This window comes from Belonocnema kinseyi, chromosome 9 (assembly GCF_010883055.1).
Source record: "Belonocnema kinseyi isolate 2016_QV_RU_SX_M_011 chromosome 9, B_treatae_v1, whole genome shotgun sequence".
In the NCBI taxonomy this organism is placed as follows: domain Eukaryota; kingdom Metazoa; phylum Arthropoda; class Insecta; order Hymenoptera; family Cynipidae; genus Belonocnema; species Belonocnema kinseyi.
This window is the reverse complement of record NC_046665.1, coordinates 13,048,507-13,064,037: the sequence shown is the minus strand read 5'-3', so window position 1 is coordinate 13,064,037 and position 15,531 is coordinate 13,048,507. Positions and strand designations below refer to the sequence as shown.

At 33.3% G+C, this 15,531-nt stretch overlaps 1 protein-coding gene across 1 annotated transcript in view; it reads left to right on the top strand.

Moving 5' to 3' along the window:
• The window catches only part of LOC117180237 (glutamate receptor ionotropic, kainate 1-like), a 709,739-nt gene that overhangs the window by 625,311 nt on the left and 68,897 nt on the right, over positions 1–15,531 (top strand). The window contains exons 11-12 of the mRNA XM_033372626.1: positions 5,763–5,900; positions 6,555–6,753. Coding sequence (XP_033228517.1) covers positions 5,763–5,900; positions 6,555–6,753 — 337 coding nt within the window. The remainder of the gene's footprint in view (positions 1–5,762; positions 5,901–6,554; positions 6,754–15,531) is intronic.

Sequence of the window (15,531 nt, the reverse complement as noted above, 5' to 3'; positions counted from 1 at the left end):
TTATTTATTTAAATCATGTTATCCACAAAATACACATAAATAACTACGAAGCTTGTCATAGATTTTCTCTCGAAAATTTAAGTGGAAGGCCGCTCAGATCAGTATTGATTTTTCGGGGTTCTTAACTTAGCCAGTAGTCTACAAAAAATAGTTAAAATAATTGTGGATATAAAAATAGTTGTCATAAATAGATACATGAATAGATATAAAACAGTTATTGACCTTTGTGTCTATTTATGTAAAAATTGTTAAATTTTTGATCGAATTAAATTAGTTATTAACAAGCTTCATGAATGGATAACTAAAAAAGATAAAGTTTCGACTACAAACGATTTTCGATTAAAATTGCATTTTAAACGCTTATTTTAATTTTTAAGAAAAAAAGTGTTTCTGAATTAAAATGATGAATACTAAACCAAAAAAATTAATTTTCAACAAAAAAGTACCACTTTCAACTTATTTCGAGTGAATAGTCACAATGAAAATGTGCCCTTAGGAATTAGGAGAAAATTTTAGGTTCTTTGAATTAAAAGCGCGAATTTTCGTATGTGAGCATGAAAACTCAGGATATAGCACAAAAATGCAGCAAATCAGGACAGTAATAAAAAATCAGGACATGCAATGATAAATCAGTACACCTGGCCACACCGTTAAAATATTGGAAAAGCGAGAGCAAATTGCTAAAATGCACAAAAAGGCACAATTAATAAACTGCGCGCGCTTTTTAGAGGAACTTAACAGTACAAAATAATAAAAATAATACAAAAAATTTTACGTTTATAAACATTAATTTTAAATTAGATTCGATTAGAATGTTATGGACCAAATTTTTTCATTTTAAATAAAATAAAAACGGATATTTATCAATAATTTCAACTTTTTTTCTAAATTCATTTTGATTTAAAATAAAAAAGTTTTAATTATTATTTTTTACAAATTTGTCACCAATGGGAATTGTTTCAGTAGAAAATACTTGCAAAAATTTTATAATTTGGTTTCGATAATTCTTATTGATTATTGATATTTTCTGATAATTTTTCCATTTTTCGATATTTTGAACCGATTTTTTAAAATGTCGGGCGAGTAAAAATACGCGTTTTTGAAGGTACTCAAAAATCGTTTAAAACATAGAAAGATGGAAAAAAGACTTTCTGTGATTCTCTCCTAGAAGAACAATTTTTACTTTGAACTTTCCTCGTACCTCGCATACTTTTAGAATACTTTTTTCATAAAAAGAGCCGATGTTTTGATTATTTTTGATCAATTTATTTATTTATTTAAACGTAAAAATTGGAGAAGGCCTTAAAAAAAAAAGAAAATTTTAAATATGTTTTATTTTATTATGAAAAATATAAACCTTGTACAAAATATGCCCGTTTTTTCAAAGAAAACGTTAAAAAAATATTTGGAACCTATCCTGAACCTTTTTTCTGGCAAAAAGAGCACATATTGGAAATCTCATGCCACAATTGGAACCTTGTTTGTATACTTTCCTTCTTGGACTCGCAATTACTAAGTGGGTGTGATTTTAAAAAAGAGAAAGAAAATCTCACCTGTAATACTCCATAATTTCAAATAAAAAATTTTTATATTGTATTAAACGTTCGTTCATTGCATGTTGGATACAAATTGCAAATTTCATTGCATTTTTCTCACATGCCTAGATTTTCAAGGTAAAAATATTGTTGCACAGGTTCTTCGTATTGTTGCTCTGTACCATGATTCTTTAACTATAACCTAAACATATATTTAACCCTACGGGTAGTTTCTATCAAAAGATCCATGGACTCAGAACCGTAAATAAGTCATGCGCAGATGACCGTTTAGTAGGCACTGCGAGATTCACTGAATATATTAAAGAAGATATAGCACCAGGTGCTTAATGTTGCTGAGCCTCATTCTGATGACGCGATCGACGCACATTATTAGGAGCTTTAAATTCTATGTTTGAATCTGGAAGCTGAAAAACTTGAGTGGACGAAGAAATTGGAGTGAATTGAATTAAAATACATGAAAGAATGCGAGAGACCTCCAGTTTCTAAGGAAGTAAGGAAAGCAGATTTGGACCTGGGGGAAGATCAACCGAAAGAGCCCTCGTCGTCGTAACGTCGTGTCACGAATATGTACTGCTGAATTCACTAGCGGCTCGTAAGAATTCTAAGAATTTTGGGTCAGCTGTGAATAGATTTAGATTGCAGTCTGCTTCGACTAAGAATGTGAGCATACAGTCAATTATAAACAAACACCCTTTATTGGAATGTGATATCTCTATTGATAAAATTAATGCCTCTTTATGGAAATTTAAATGTCATAAAAAGCCGGGCGAGGATGGGGTTTCATTGAATTTTGCAAAAACCTTCCGCAAAAGTACCTAGGGCGCCTCTTCAACGAGATCTGGGTCAAGGAAAGAGTATGATCATGCTGATCCTAAATTTATGCATTTATATTGCATAAACAGAGTGATAAATCTGACCCTCATAACTACGCGGGAATTGCCCTTATAAATAATATTACTAAGATCTTCTCTCACATCCTGTTGACAAGGTTAACTACGTAGGTTCACGAGGTAAACATTCTCCCAGAAAATCAGGCCAGTTTCAAGCCTAGAAGAAAGTTGTATACTTCATATTTATAACCTAAACTCTTTCATTCAAATTTATTCGTCTATCCCAAAGCGACGAACTTTGCTTTTCATGTAGATTTCCAAAAGGCTTTTATCTCTGTAAACTACTGTCACCTTTAGAGCAAACTTCTAGGGATTGGCATGTCCACTAAACTTATACGAATTATAAAAAATTCGTATGATAACGCTAACATGTCTATTCGCACTAAAGGTAACTTGTGGGATGCTGCAAGGCCAGATCCTTAGCTCTCTTCTTTTTGCGCTTTTTATATATGGTCTAGAAAATTACCTATTATTTTACGGGATGCATGGACTTTTAATAGATCACTTATATGACGTTATTCTACTTGTTTGTGCTGATGACGTAGTCATATTCGCTTCCTGTCAGGTGGACTTACAAGCAAAAATTAACTATATCGCTCAATACTGTACGAGCAATTTCTCAACAGTCAATAAAGAAAAATCAAAAGTTATGGTATACCACAAAGGTCGGCCATGCGAATATTGCTATGGTTGCTGTTTCAAGAATTTTATTTGCATCTAAATCTAATTTTAAATTTAATGTTCTTTTTTACGCAAGAGAAGTCTGGGGTTTAAGGTACTTTGATTCATTCGAGGAATTACAGTCCTCTTTCTTTAAGAAAATACTAGACTTACCGACAGCACGCTGGATTTTCCTCTCCGCTTAGAGATAGGTCGATTACAGTTAGATTCTGATATATTTAAGGCAGCGCTAGGATGGTTGTTGACATTGCTCGGTATGTCTGATGATAGTTATTATAAAAGATATTTTCTGAAATTAAAGCCAATGTTCTTAAAACCTGATTGCAACCTGAACAATAACTGCGTTCTTCAGCTTAAAAATATATGTACTCTAAGTAACTCTCAGGAAATGCCGCTAGACTTGGATTCAGCGTCGGCCGTTAAAAATAAGGATGTTTTTCGAAATGACTTTTCTGATTATCTCTGGCGTTCCGACTATGAAAGATCTCTCTATTCAAGTAGTCTCCAAGTCTCCCCACATCGTAAGCTCTATCAGGACTTTCAATCATATTTGCAATACAGATTGCAATTTTGTTATAAAACTTTTGTTATTCATCAACTTAGACTTCTGGGTTCTATAAGGGGTTTTATACGTTTTAGAGAATATAAATTCACTCATGACCCAGCTAGACTATCCCATATGTAAGCTATCTGTAACAGAGGACCTTTATAATTTGCTAGTTATTTGTTCTGCCTAATCTGACTCAAGAATATCAATCTTAGATTACCCAGCAAACACGATAGTCAATAGCCAGTATTGGCTAAGTCTTTTGATCTCTAATTGTACACACGATCTGTGCAAAACTGCATAGTACGTCTGTGAGATTCTACAAATAAGAACATTCATTCTGCAGATGTGACTGCCTTGATATTTTTAAATAATCTCTATCTTGTACATTTTTTGTAAGTTACTTGTATCTATACTGCTGCTTAATCTAGCTGCACATGATTACTTTTTGTTCATATTTGTATCTTATATTACTACTCATTTGTATCGATCTTAGGTCAAACAAAAAGATTATTAAATAAGTAAAAACTATAATGATAACTTTCGAAATAATCAACATTTCTTACATTAATGTTCTTTTTGGTAACACAAATATTTTGGTAGAATATATCAAACATATAATCATGAAATTGTTTTAAAATTCCTTAAAGTGTATATTTATTTAATTTTTAGACTTTCCTACAGACAAAACATTTTCAAATTTGTACAACTTTTTGTTCCAACCTCAAGTCCTTCTAATTCGATAAGAAAATGTTCATGATTTATACACATAACCTCCTGTGATGCGGTGAAAAATTAGCTTCGAAATGAGCTTAGGAGGAACCTGTATGTTAATGTTCCTCCTTGTCCCGAAAGTTTGCAAGAGGTAGGCACGTTGATTTTCCAATGACTGATACGAAACGTGTTAAAGCTCTAGGTTTTTCTAGGATCACAGAGCGTGCATACGATTCATAGGCGTTTCTACCATTCGTCGTCGTATTTCGATCTAAATTATTTTCAGCACCTCGAACTCTAGGGTGATTGGCAATGTTTGACGACACATTGTCGGGTGCTCAGCGCGTTCGATCATTTTGAACGGCATTTAAAAGTTTTTAGTAGTTTCATGGTGGCAATGTTGTTCCTACGAACTGCTCGGAAAAGGGTTCGTCCATCCTTGTAGAGCCCCGCATTCAAGGATAAGGCTGCTTAAACTGAGAAGTCGCCCTGTATCTCAGAGTCACCGTTTAAAGACACCTCGCCCGGGTTCCTTTCAGCATTCAGCGCGGTGGTTACGCCTCCACTTTAAGGTTATTCCTTCGGGATCATCCCTGGAAAATTTTCCGCGATTGTTTATTATGTTCAATGCATTGGTTTTACCATGAGTCTATAATGAGTTGAAAAGACTTGTAGAACAAATGTTCTTTATTAAGGGAGAGGGTGATCATTGCTTAAATGTAATAACTACTCTAACTAATGATAGACCTTTATACAATATAGTACTAGATTCATTAATTTTAAGTTCCAGCGTATTTACACTCTTACTGTTATCATCAATGCATCATTATTTTTATAATTATAGCGTTTTGTAATCCATATACATTAATTTTATTACCAGCAAGTTGTTACCTCGACTTTAAAAATTCTGTTAATTTTTAATTTATGAAACCTTATATTTCTGACTTGTAATAGGACACTGTTCTTTTACGTCTCCGTTATTTAATGTTCTAACATCCTTTACTTGAAGCTTAGCTTTCACTTTAATCAATATAAGTTAGCTTTCAATATGAAGCAGAAAGTTCGTTCTCTATCCTCTGTCAAACTTAAATTAAAAATCTTTAGTGAATAATTCTTTATGTGTCGAGGTCTTTTTATCTGTTATAACTTATGTCATAGTTTACATCTAACTTTATTTATAAATAAATATTTACTCAGACGCGTAACATCGCACTTTACTATTTACCATCTATAAATAGGAACTATACAGGGTGGACGCGCTGGGTCTTACCAAACTGTATGCAGCCCGGTATACCGAAGTAAACAAAAAATGTTTCTGATTTTGGACACATGGCCTCATCTGATTTCTACGTATGTTACGTTTCATTTTTTCAGAATGGCTCCCGGAGAGTGGGATAATCCGCATCCATGCAATTCAGAACCAGAGGAGTTAGAAAACAATTTTAACTTGATGAATTCGATGTGGCTTACCATGGGATCTCTTATGCAGCAGGGATCCGATATTCTACCTAAGTAAGGTTCAATAATAATTAACTAGTAGAATATTCTCAGAGGGCAATTACACATTCGGACATTCATTTTTGCACTCAAGTAAGCAATGGCATTGATATCCATATGTATTCCAGTAGGTACAAAGATATCCTAAAGACGTTCTTAAAATGTATCTCTTTATTATGTGAATTGAAATTTTTAGGACATCTTTTAGATCTGTTCATGTGTTCAGACGGTATTAGGAGCATCTTTAAGTTGTGTATCACAAACCGCTTATTGGATAACTCTAGAAATTGCGTGCCTATTGGGATATTTTCCACGGAAATCGAATAAGTGAGAAAAGTGGTTTCAATAGTTTAAACTTGTTATTTAAGGATCACGAATGTCACGAAAATTCGGAAAGTCAAAAATCGTATTCTAGCATAATCATTACAATAGAGAGTATATCTATTTCACGTGGCCGAGTTAAGAACTTTGGTTTATAGCCAACGGTCATTCACCAACCGTGATAACGCGCGGTGTTAAATTTTCAATAAAAACTGAATGTATTTTTTTTCATTTCTGTCGATGAATTATATTTCAACCACTGATTTAGTGTAAAAGTGGTTACATTTTAAAGATATTTCTAATAGTGTATAGATTTTTTGTAAGTTTTAAAATAATTTATTTCTTTAGGGCTCCTTCCATCCGCATGGTTGCTGGAATGTGGTGGTTTTTCGTCTTAATCATGGTATCTTCATATACTGCAAACTTAGCAGCTTTCTTGACTGCTGTAAAAATGGATGTCTCAATTAACAGCGCAGATGATCTGGCCAAACAAACTAAAGTTAAATATGGTGCTCTTAAGGGTGGCTCCACATCCAGCTTCTTCGAAGTAAGTTATCTATGACTCGCAAGATCGTACACGAATAAAAAAGTCCACGCACAAAAACATATACAATTCTGCATTATATAGTTTGTTTTCGTTGTGCGTAGACCACTCGTATTATACAATACTTAACTTTAGATTAGTGTTCTGCGAAATAATCATATATACTTCAAACTTCCTTGTACGCTGTTCTTTCGCCACCCACCACAGTCCCTGTGCGGGCTATACTGCAATGCCTGCGAGAGGGGCTGTCCAATTAAAAAAAGAGGACTGACGAGCGGAAAATTTGTACTGATTATTTTAATATGACGTCATAGGGATGCAATATTTCTTAGTCATGTTCTATTCTTTTGTTTACAGGCGATGCGTTTGAAGTGTAGCAGTCAACAGGCGTTATACTTCTTATATTTGTTTTACTTTTTACCGTTGCAAAAAAAATTATTGCGATTATTCCGTGACCTTCTATAGGGAACTTTAACTTAGAATCCGAATTTCAACAATTTAAGAGTTGATTTTGCTGTTTTTTCGAGTTTTTTTAAAGGAACCGAATGGGGACCCAATGGGGTCTTTACGGATACCTTATAGAGGGTTTATTCGTTTCCTTCGGTCCTCTAACACACACACACACACACATATATATATATTCAGAAATTGAAAGAATCAAATTAATGTGAAAAGTGTGGTTTTAGTAATCTTGAATCCTTGTCCGTTTGGACAATAATTATTTGGCGCTGGTAAACTCTAAACATTTTTGTTAATGATTGTCAAAATTACAGGACCATTTGCATATGATGGGGGAACAAGATGTCATAGAAATGAGATAATAAATTTGTATCCTATGTAGCAGAAAAAATATTTCTAATAAACTCTTTTATATGGTTGTAAATTCAACAGGGTTCCTAACGCTTACTTTTCAGCGGGCCTTAAAGTCTCACAACTCGGTGATTGTGAATGTAAAATTATAAAAAAAATATGTTAAAAAATATGGTTCGTGTGCTTTAAATCTTTAAAGAACTATAAGTACAAATGTTTCGAAAACAATTTTTTTCTCTGTATTTGTTCAAAGAAAAAAATTATATTTTTCATCTTTATGGTAAATTTTCAGAAGAAAGTATAGTTTATGTAACTTCTAATCGGTATAAAATAGTCTAAAATACATTAAAAGTAATTAAAAATGACATTGTATGTCATTATCAACTCTTAAAATGGTCTCAAACATGAAAAAACAAAATTTTGCATGACAAAAGTTAGTCAAAGTAGGCGCGAAAAAAATAGTTTGAAAAAGAAATGGATGAAAAAAAAAAATTAGTTCAAACAAAATTCTTAAAAAAGTAGCTACAGAAAAGGGTTTTAAAAAAATGGTTGGAACGGGCGCCCGACCGAAACTATATGGTTTTCACCCAAGGAACACGAATCTCTAAAAATTTTACCTGATTGAAATGATCTATTTAAAAATTATTTTATTTATAATCCCATTGAAAGTTAATTGATTTTACATCTGTATGATGTTGTATAATAATTTAAAAATTCATGAAAAAGAAGATTTAAAAATTCTTTTTTACTGTTTTTGAAATGCGACTTATGAGGATGGGTTTTGCACTGACCTTACATTATATAGGTATAGCTATATAGTAATAGTAAATACTCCCGTCTGCTAGGCGATGTGTTCAGTTTTAGATATAGATTCGAAACCCGATACTGTAGAAATTTCATTTGTAATAGAATGTTTAAAAATGTAATGTTCAGTATTCGTTCTGAGCAGCGCCATTAAGATTTATAGAGAAAATACTCGAAATCAATTCATATTTATTTTTCGTATATATTTTTTGTTATATCTTTCAAGCATAGCAATGGTAGGTATTTGAAATTAAACAAAAACTTTGAATTTCTCAAAGTTTTTTATTATAAATAATATTTCGACCAGATGGAGTCATATGATGATAAATGATTAGTCATGAACACAATTAAATTATTTTTAAAGATTGACTATAGCTTTTTCGTACGACAGCGGTTGGCCAGTAAAGAACCAGTACTAATGCGCAGTACTATGCCAGTACCGCACGCCAGTGCTGTCGAGCATTACCAGCAGATTCCCAGTACTGGATATCCGGTAATCTTTACTGGGCCAGTAGATAAGAAATAACACACATCTCAATGCACGTAATAAGGTCAGTAAGTAGTTTTTTTTCTATAAGTGTCAAACAGGGTCATTTTGAGTTAAAAGGCCTACATTTTCATGTATTCACATAAAAACGGTATGATGAGAATTTTTCCTCAGGGTTCTCATTATTTTTACTCAAGCTCTTCACGTGAAACTCATCTCCTTTTCAAAATTAAAGTCGTAAGACCTTTTCCTTTTTGCGCTACACGTTTTTAAACATGTACAGCCATTTTACCGATGAACAGTTAATTGACTTAATTGTGTACTTATCTTTTTATAGTAGTTTTTTAATAATTTCAAATAATTAAAAGAAATTATGAATGAATCTACTATATGAAAGAAAGTGTATTCACTAATTTATCAAAATGGGGAAGTTTATTTTAAAAATTGCATTGAACGAAATGCCTCGTTTAATGCACGAGTAAAATTTTGTAATCAACCTTTCCGCAGTAGGAAACTGTAAATTTGTAAAGAATATGCTAGGGAAAAAGTTATAGAGAATATTTTCTAATATTTATAACCTTTCTGCCTGGGACGTTTCATTATTTTAAATTTTAATTCCATATAGATATATAGAGATAAATAGATAAATAAATAGATAGATGTAGACGGATATAGATATATTGCACATAGAGCTTTTCAAAAAAATCAGGCCAAAATCTCGACTCAGCATCTGGCTATTTCACCACGACAATGCACCGGCTCACAGTGCGAAGGTCACAGTAGCTTTTTTAGTTAAATCTGGACTGACTATTCTAGATCACCCTCCTTACAGTCCAGATTTTGCTCTTGTGACTTTTTTTGTTTCCGGAAGTAAAAAAAAAACATCTAAAAGGGCGTCGATTTACTAACGAAAGTGACCTTTTGACGGCTTGGGACCAAGCATGTGCAGATCTTACAGAAGAAAAGTTGCACGGTTGGTTCGACGACTGGTTTTGACGTATGGAAAAGTGTATTCACTGCGGTGGAAAGTACATAAAAAAAACTATAAAAGTTTCGTCCGTATTGCAAAACTTTCGTAGCGCCCTATGTATATTGTATAAATTCAATAAAAAATAAGATGAGCTAAATGAAAAAAACATTTATTAATTAAAACAAAAATTAAATACCAAAACGTAATAAAAGTAGAGGTGCCGATAAAGATACTACTTTTTTACATTGAGAAAAAAATACTTTCGAATCAATAAAATAATCGTTTGAAGCATCAAACTGTGCTTTCACACTAGATCAACTGTAAATACCATATAATGAATTAAAAAGCATATGCTATTGTTTGTTATTTTCTTGATACAAATAAGTATTATTAAATTATTTAAAAAATTGATTAGACTCAACTGAAGATGTCATAGACCTAATAGTATCTTCTTTACCATCTGACACATACTCCTCCGTTTTCTCGTATTTTCATTGTCATTAATTCTCCATTCTATACTCCATACATTATTTTACGCTAAACTTATTGTTGACTTTGGTTAGGGAAGACGTATTACTAATAACTAAAGAGAAACGAACTTTATTAAAATATCTGCTATCGCCGAGAATCGAACGCACACACCACTTGCTTAAAATCGCACGCCTTATATCTAAAACTACGACGCCACGCTGAAAACGATATCATAAATACTGATGGAATCCATTCGACATCGTAATTTATTGCTTGCAACTCGGTAATTTTTTTAAACTTTACTCTTTTTTAAGAAGAAGCATAATAAGGTATAATAACTTTAATATACATTTAAAAAAGAATTCAGTTACAGTCGAAACTTGTAGATATAAACAATCTTTTCTGGGAATGACAGTTACATAGCAAATTAATAAATTTCAGTTAATTTGTCGATAAAAATAATTTAGATTAAAAATTGAGACGTAATTAATATTTGCAAAAAGTAATTACTGATAAAAAATAGATAATGTTAGATAATTAAAAAAAGACATTTGCAAAATTTAAATTTCGCATCGTTTTAAGCTTGTAACATAATTGTCACCACAAGTGGGTGCTCGGTGCGACCCTCCACGAAAGGGTTGCCGACCCGCAGCCGAATCAAGGCGAAAGCCCCCAAGGGCCCTCGAAGCGTGGAACAACGCGCATACCGTCGCCAGACTAGTTAGTCTTGGCTGATTCGCCCTTACGTGTACTGCTTCTTGAGAGTCGACTGTGCTAGTGTCGTGTCAAAATAATAATGCCTAACGACACCAATACACAAAGCGATCGGGATAGTTGGGATTTAGAAGGCGTCGCTCCATATCTGATTCAAAAAAAGGATCTAAATAATGGCTTGAATAAACCAACGATTAGAAACATGGTTTCAATCACACCCTGAAATTCGGGAACAATCCCAAAAACGATTAACAGATCGATAGGTTGCGATAGAGGCCTCCCCAGTAAAAACATAGAAACCCCAATCAAATACATACTAGACAAGGACAGAAAAACTCCACCAACAACCACAGACCTAACACAGAATCGAAACAGAACCCTTGACCCCATCGACTATATAGCCTTTTGGGATCACGAAAATCTACCAAACCTAGACGGACCATACCCCACAAGTAAAATAGTAACAGAAATAAACAACGAGACATTTCAATGTGATTCATTCCTTGACAATAATACACGGTTTATTTCAGAAACGGATGAACTCTTAGAAATCGTAGAATTTAACGAATTCATGAACCGTCAAAATGAAAGATTTTTTGAAGAAAGGGGAAAAGGGCAAATAATTTAGGAATTAGACTAGACCCTCCAGCAAATAGTTCTTGTGAACTTAGAGAGAAAATAATAGAACCAAACATTAGAAATAATAGAACCGAACAATCTCGTACCCAGTCAAATATCCTACAATAATATTGAAAACTGTAGCAGAACAAGAAACAATAATTTGAAATTACAAAATACGGATGATAGCGAACCTACAGAGGATAGAATCTGCTCAAACCAAAACAGAACGCGAAGACCCATTACAAAAAATGACAGATCAAACAGACGTTCGCGAATACAAAAGGGGATATAAGATAACTGACCGCGATATTTTAGAGAACTTAAACGCATTATTAATCGATGATGCTAAAGCTTGGTGTTCGATAAACAAAAACTCTTGGAGAACAATCTCAGATTTTTTCAAAGATTTTAAAAATGCCTATATCGATGAAAGATTTTCTGAAGAAATTAGGCAAAAGATTAAATTCTGCAACCAAAAAGGACTCAAGACATTCACTCTTATCTTACAGAAATTAGAAAACTATTTACAAAATTTTACCCTAGAAAAAGCCGGGAACAGGAATTGCGTAGAGCTTAAGGAAACCTAAGAATAGAATGTAAAATGTACATAAAAAGGAACGATTTTGATACTTTCGAACAACTAGTAGATTTAGGAAAAGAATGGGAAACTGAGCTAACCAAGTAGAAAGTTAGGGGGCAAGTTTTAAAAATAACAGAACCAAAAATCGAGGATAAAAATGACCAAAGGCGTAACTATAGTAACGGAGATAAAAATAATTTGGATAATATTAAATATTTAAGGGAAAACAAAAATAGTGAAAAGGATAACCAAAACGAAAATCAAAATAATCAGAGTAAAAAACCATATAAAAATTGAGTTCCATTTCCATTATTCGGATTTTCATTCCTGCCTTTCCCAAACCAATACCAATAAAATTATAGACGGAAATAAAAACCAAAAACAAGTTAATAATTCTAACAAGAGCTCACAAGATAAACCAGTCCAAACCCGAATAGGAAACAAGAAAATAAAACAAATGCGAAGGATAATACAAGTAATTCGAATTGTTATCATTGCGGTCTAGTTGGTCATCTTAAAAGAGAATGCCCATACTACAATTACAATCAGGGAAACTGGAAGGGCGGGTATTAGAACAAAAAACAATACAACTTAATACCGAAACGCCGGAAACATTAAATTCGGACAAAGAGGAAACGACGGAGATACGTTTTCATTAATTGACAAAATTCTAAAATAAATTATTTCGAATTTTAGTTAATACAGGTGTTACACATTCGTACGCTGGCAAGGAATTACTGGGAGAAATTCAGGCAAGTGGTTATCCTAATTCAAATCGATAAACAGAGAAAACTAGCTACGTTCAGGTTAGTGCAAAAATTAAACTCCGTAGGCATTTGAGGTACTGATATGATGAAAACCCTACGGATAACACTCGATTATGACTCAGAAACTTGGTGTTTACCAGGGAGTTCCCCCCACCCGCTCCCACATGAAAGCTTACCCAAACGCATTACCCACCCCCATAACCGAAATTAAAACCGAAAATAAAGCTAACACTGTAGAAAAAGAATATAAGGAAAATAAAAGAACTGATATTAGGGATAAAATATTTTCGGAGAATAAAAAAATTAAGAATAATAATAATAAAGCGAAATTTGGAGGTAGTATTAACCTAAAAAGCACAAGAAAACTTAACAAAAGTATCCCAAACGTCAAAGATAGTGAAATCCCCCTAGTACCTATCAACTCCAAACAATCCTAAAAAACCAAGAATAACCAAAATCCAGTAACAAATCCTATAAAAAATATTACTAGCCTAATAAGCATCCACACGAGCAACAAATTTTAACCCCTCGAGAGCATCCCCACCGACGACATAAGCGACGGCTCAAGCACAAAAGACTCAATTAATTTAGGGAAACCTGGAAAGAGGAAAAAAGTTACGAAAAATAATTCAGGGAAAATTTATTATAATATCAAATACGATAACGAATATAAAAATAGCGTTTGTAATATTTGGAAAATAAGAAAGTTACAAATCGGAAAGAATCAAAAACTGCATCTCAAAAAGCCAATGAGATATTTGAAAGCGATAATAGAAATCAATGGCTTTCTTTTAAAAATAAGGCGATTAAGTTAAACAATATTACGGATAGCTTAGGCATTGTTGAGCTTAACGAAAGCCAACAATCACAATTAGAAAAACTTCTTGAAAATAAAATTAAAATCGACTCGGGAAAAGAACATAGGGCAACTCATCTCACGAAACACAAAATTGATGTCCAAGGACACAATCCCATTAAACAGCAATATTACCACGTGAGCCTCAAAATAAAAGCAATAATTTACGAAACAATAGACAAATTGTTGAAACAGGACATAATAGAACCCTCTTGTTCCAATTGGTCAAATCCTATTGTTATGATAAAAAAACCTCGGAAAGATTATGGATGCTGTTTAGATTTCAGAAAAGTTAATAATATTCCAAAAAAGACCTCTACCCAATCCCACTCATGACAGAAATAGTGGACACTTTAAGATCAGCAAAATTCATTTCAAAAATTGATTTAAAACTAGCTGATTTAGAAATTCCATAAGAAAAAAGTTCAAAACCTATAAGAGCATTCACAGTACCTGGAAAGGGCGTGTACGAATTTGAAAGGATGCCATTTGGTTTAGCAAATGCTCCTGCCACTTTTCAGAGATTAATGGACAAAATTGTCACTCCAGTCCTGAAACCAAACGTTTTTTGTTATTTAGAGGACATTGTAATAGTGACTCAAAATTTCTATGACCACTTAAAATACTTGAACATTGTACTAGATAAAATAAATGACGCAAATTTAACGATCAGTCCGGACAAATGTGAATGCGGCTGCTCAGAAATTAAATATTTAGGCTTCAAAGTTAACGATAAAGGAATGCAAATAGATGATGAAAAAATTCAACCAATATTATAATTCCCTAAACCTAAAAATATTAGACAATTACAGCGCATAATAGCGATGGCAATTTGGTATAGAAAATTTATGCCACATTTCACCGAAATAATGGAACCAATAAATAGATTACTTAAAAAAGATAAACAATGGGATTGGGGATTAAAACAAGATGAGGCGTTCCAAAAAATTAAAGACCTTTTAAAATCAGTACCTATATTAACATGCCCAGATTTCACACAACTCTTTCAACTCGAAACTGATGCGAGTAACACAGGGCTGGGAGCCGTAATTTCGCAAACAATCAACGGCGCAAAGTACGTCATTGCTTACGCGAGCAGAAGCCTAAACGGGGCAGAATTTCGATACTCGGCATCCGAAAAAAATGCCTAGCGGTAGTTTAGGCCATCCGAAAATTTAGGTCATATCTAGAAAGGTATAGTTTTAAAGTAATCACGGACCACTTAGCGTTAAAGTGGCTCCATAACCTGAAAAATCCCACTGGCCGATTAACCAGATGGAACTGGAACTTCTTAAATATGACAACGAAGTCATATACCGAAAAGGTACGAGGGTAGTTCAATAAGTCCTTAGAATGAAGTATAAAAACAATTTTTTTTGGGTAAATTTTTTTTTATTTTTCAACATAATCTCCTTGGAGCTCTATACACTTGGTCAATCGCTTTTCAAGTTTTTTTAATCCTTCAGAAAAATGCGTTTTCGGAAGTTCCTCAAAATAAGCACTTACAGAGGCAATGACGTCTTCGTTGTCTGGAAATCTCTGTCCACCGAGCCATTTTTTGAAGTTTGCAAATAAGAAAAAGTCACTGGGGGCTAAATTTGGTGAATACGGTGGGTGTTCGGTCAATTCGAATTTTAGTTCTTCAATTTTAGCCATTGAAACGAAGCATGTGTGAACTCGGGCGTTGTCGTGATGAAAGAG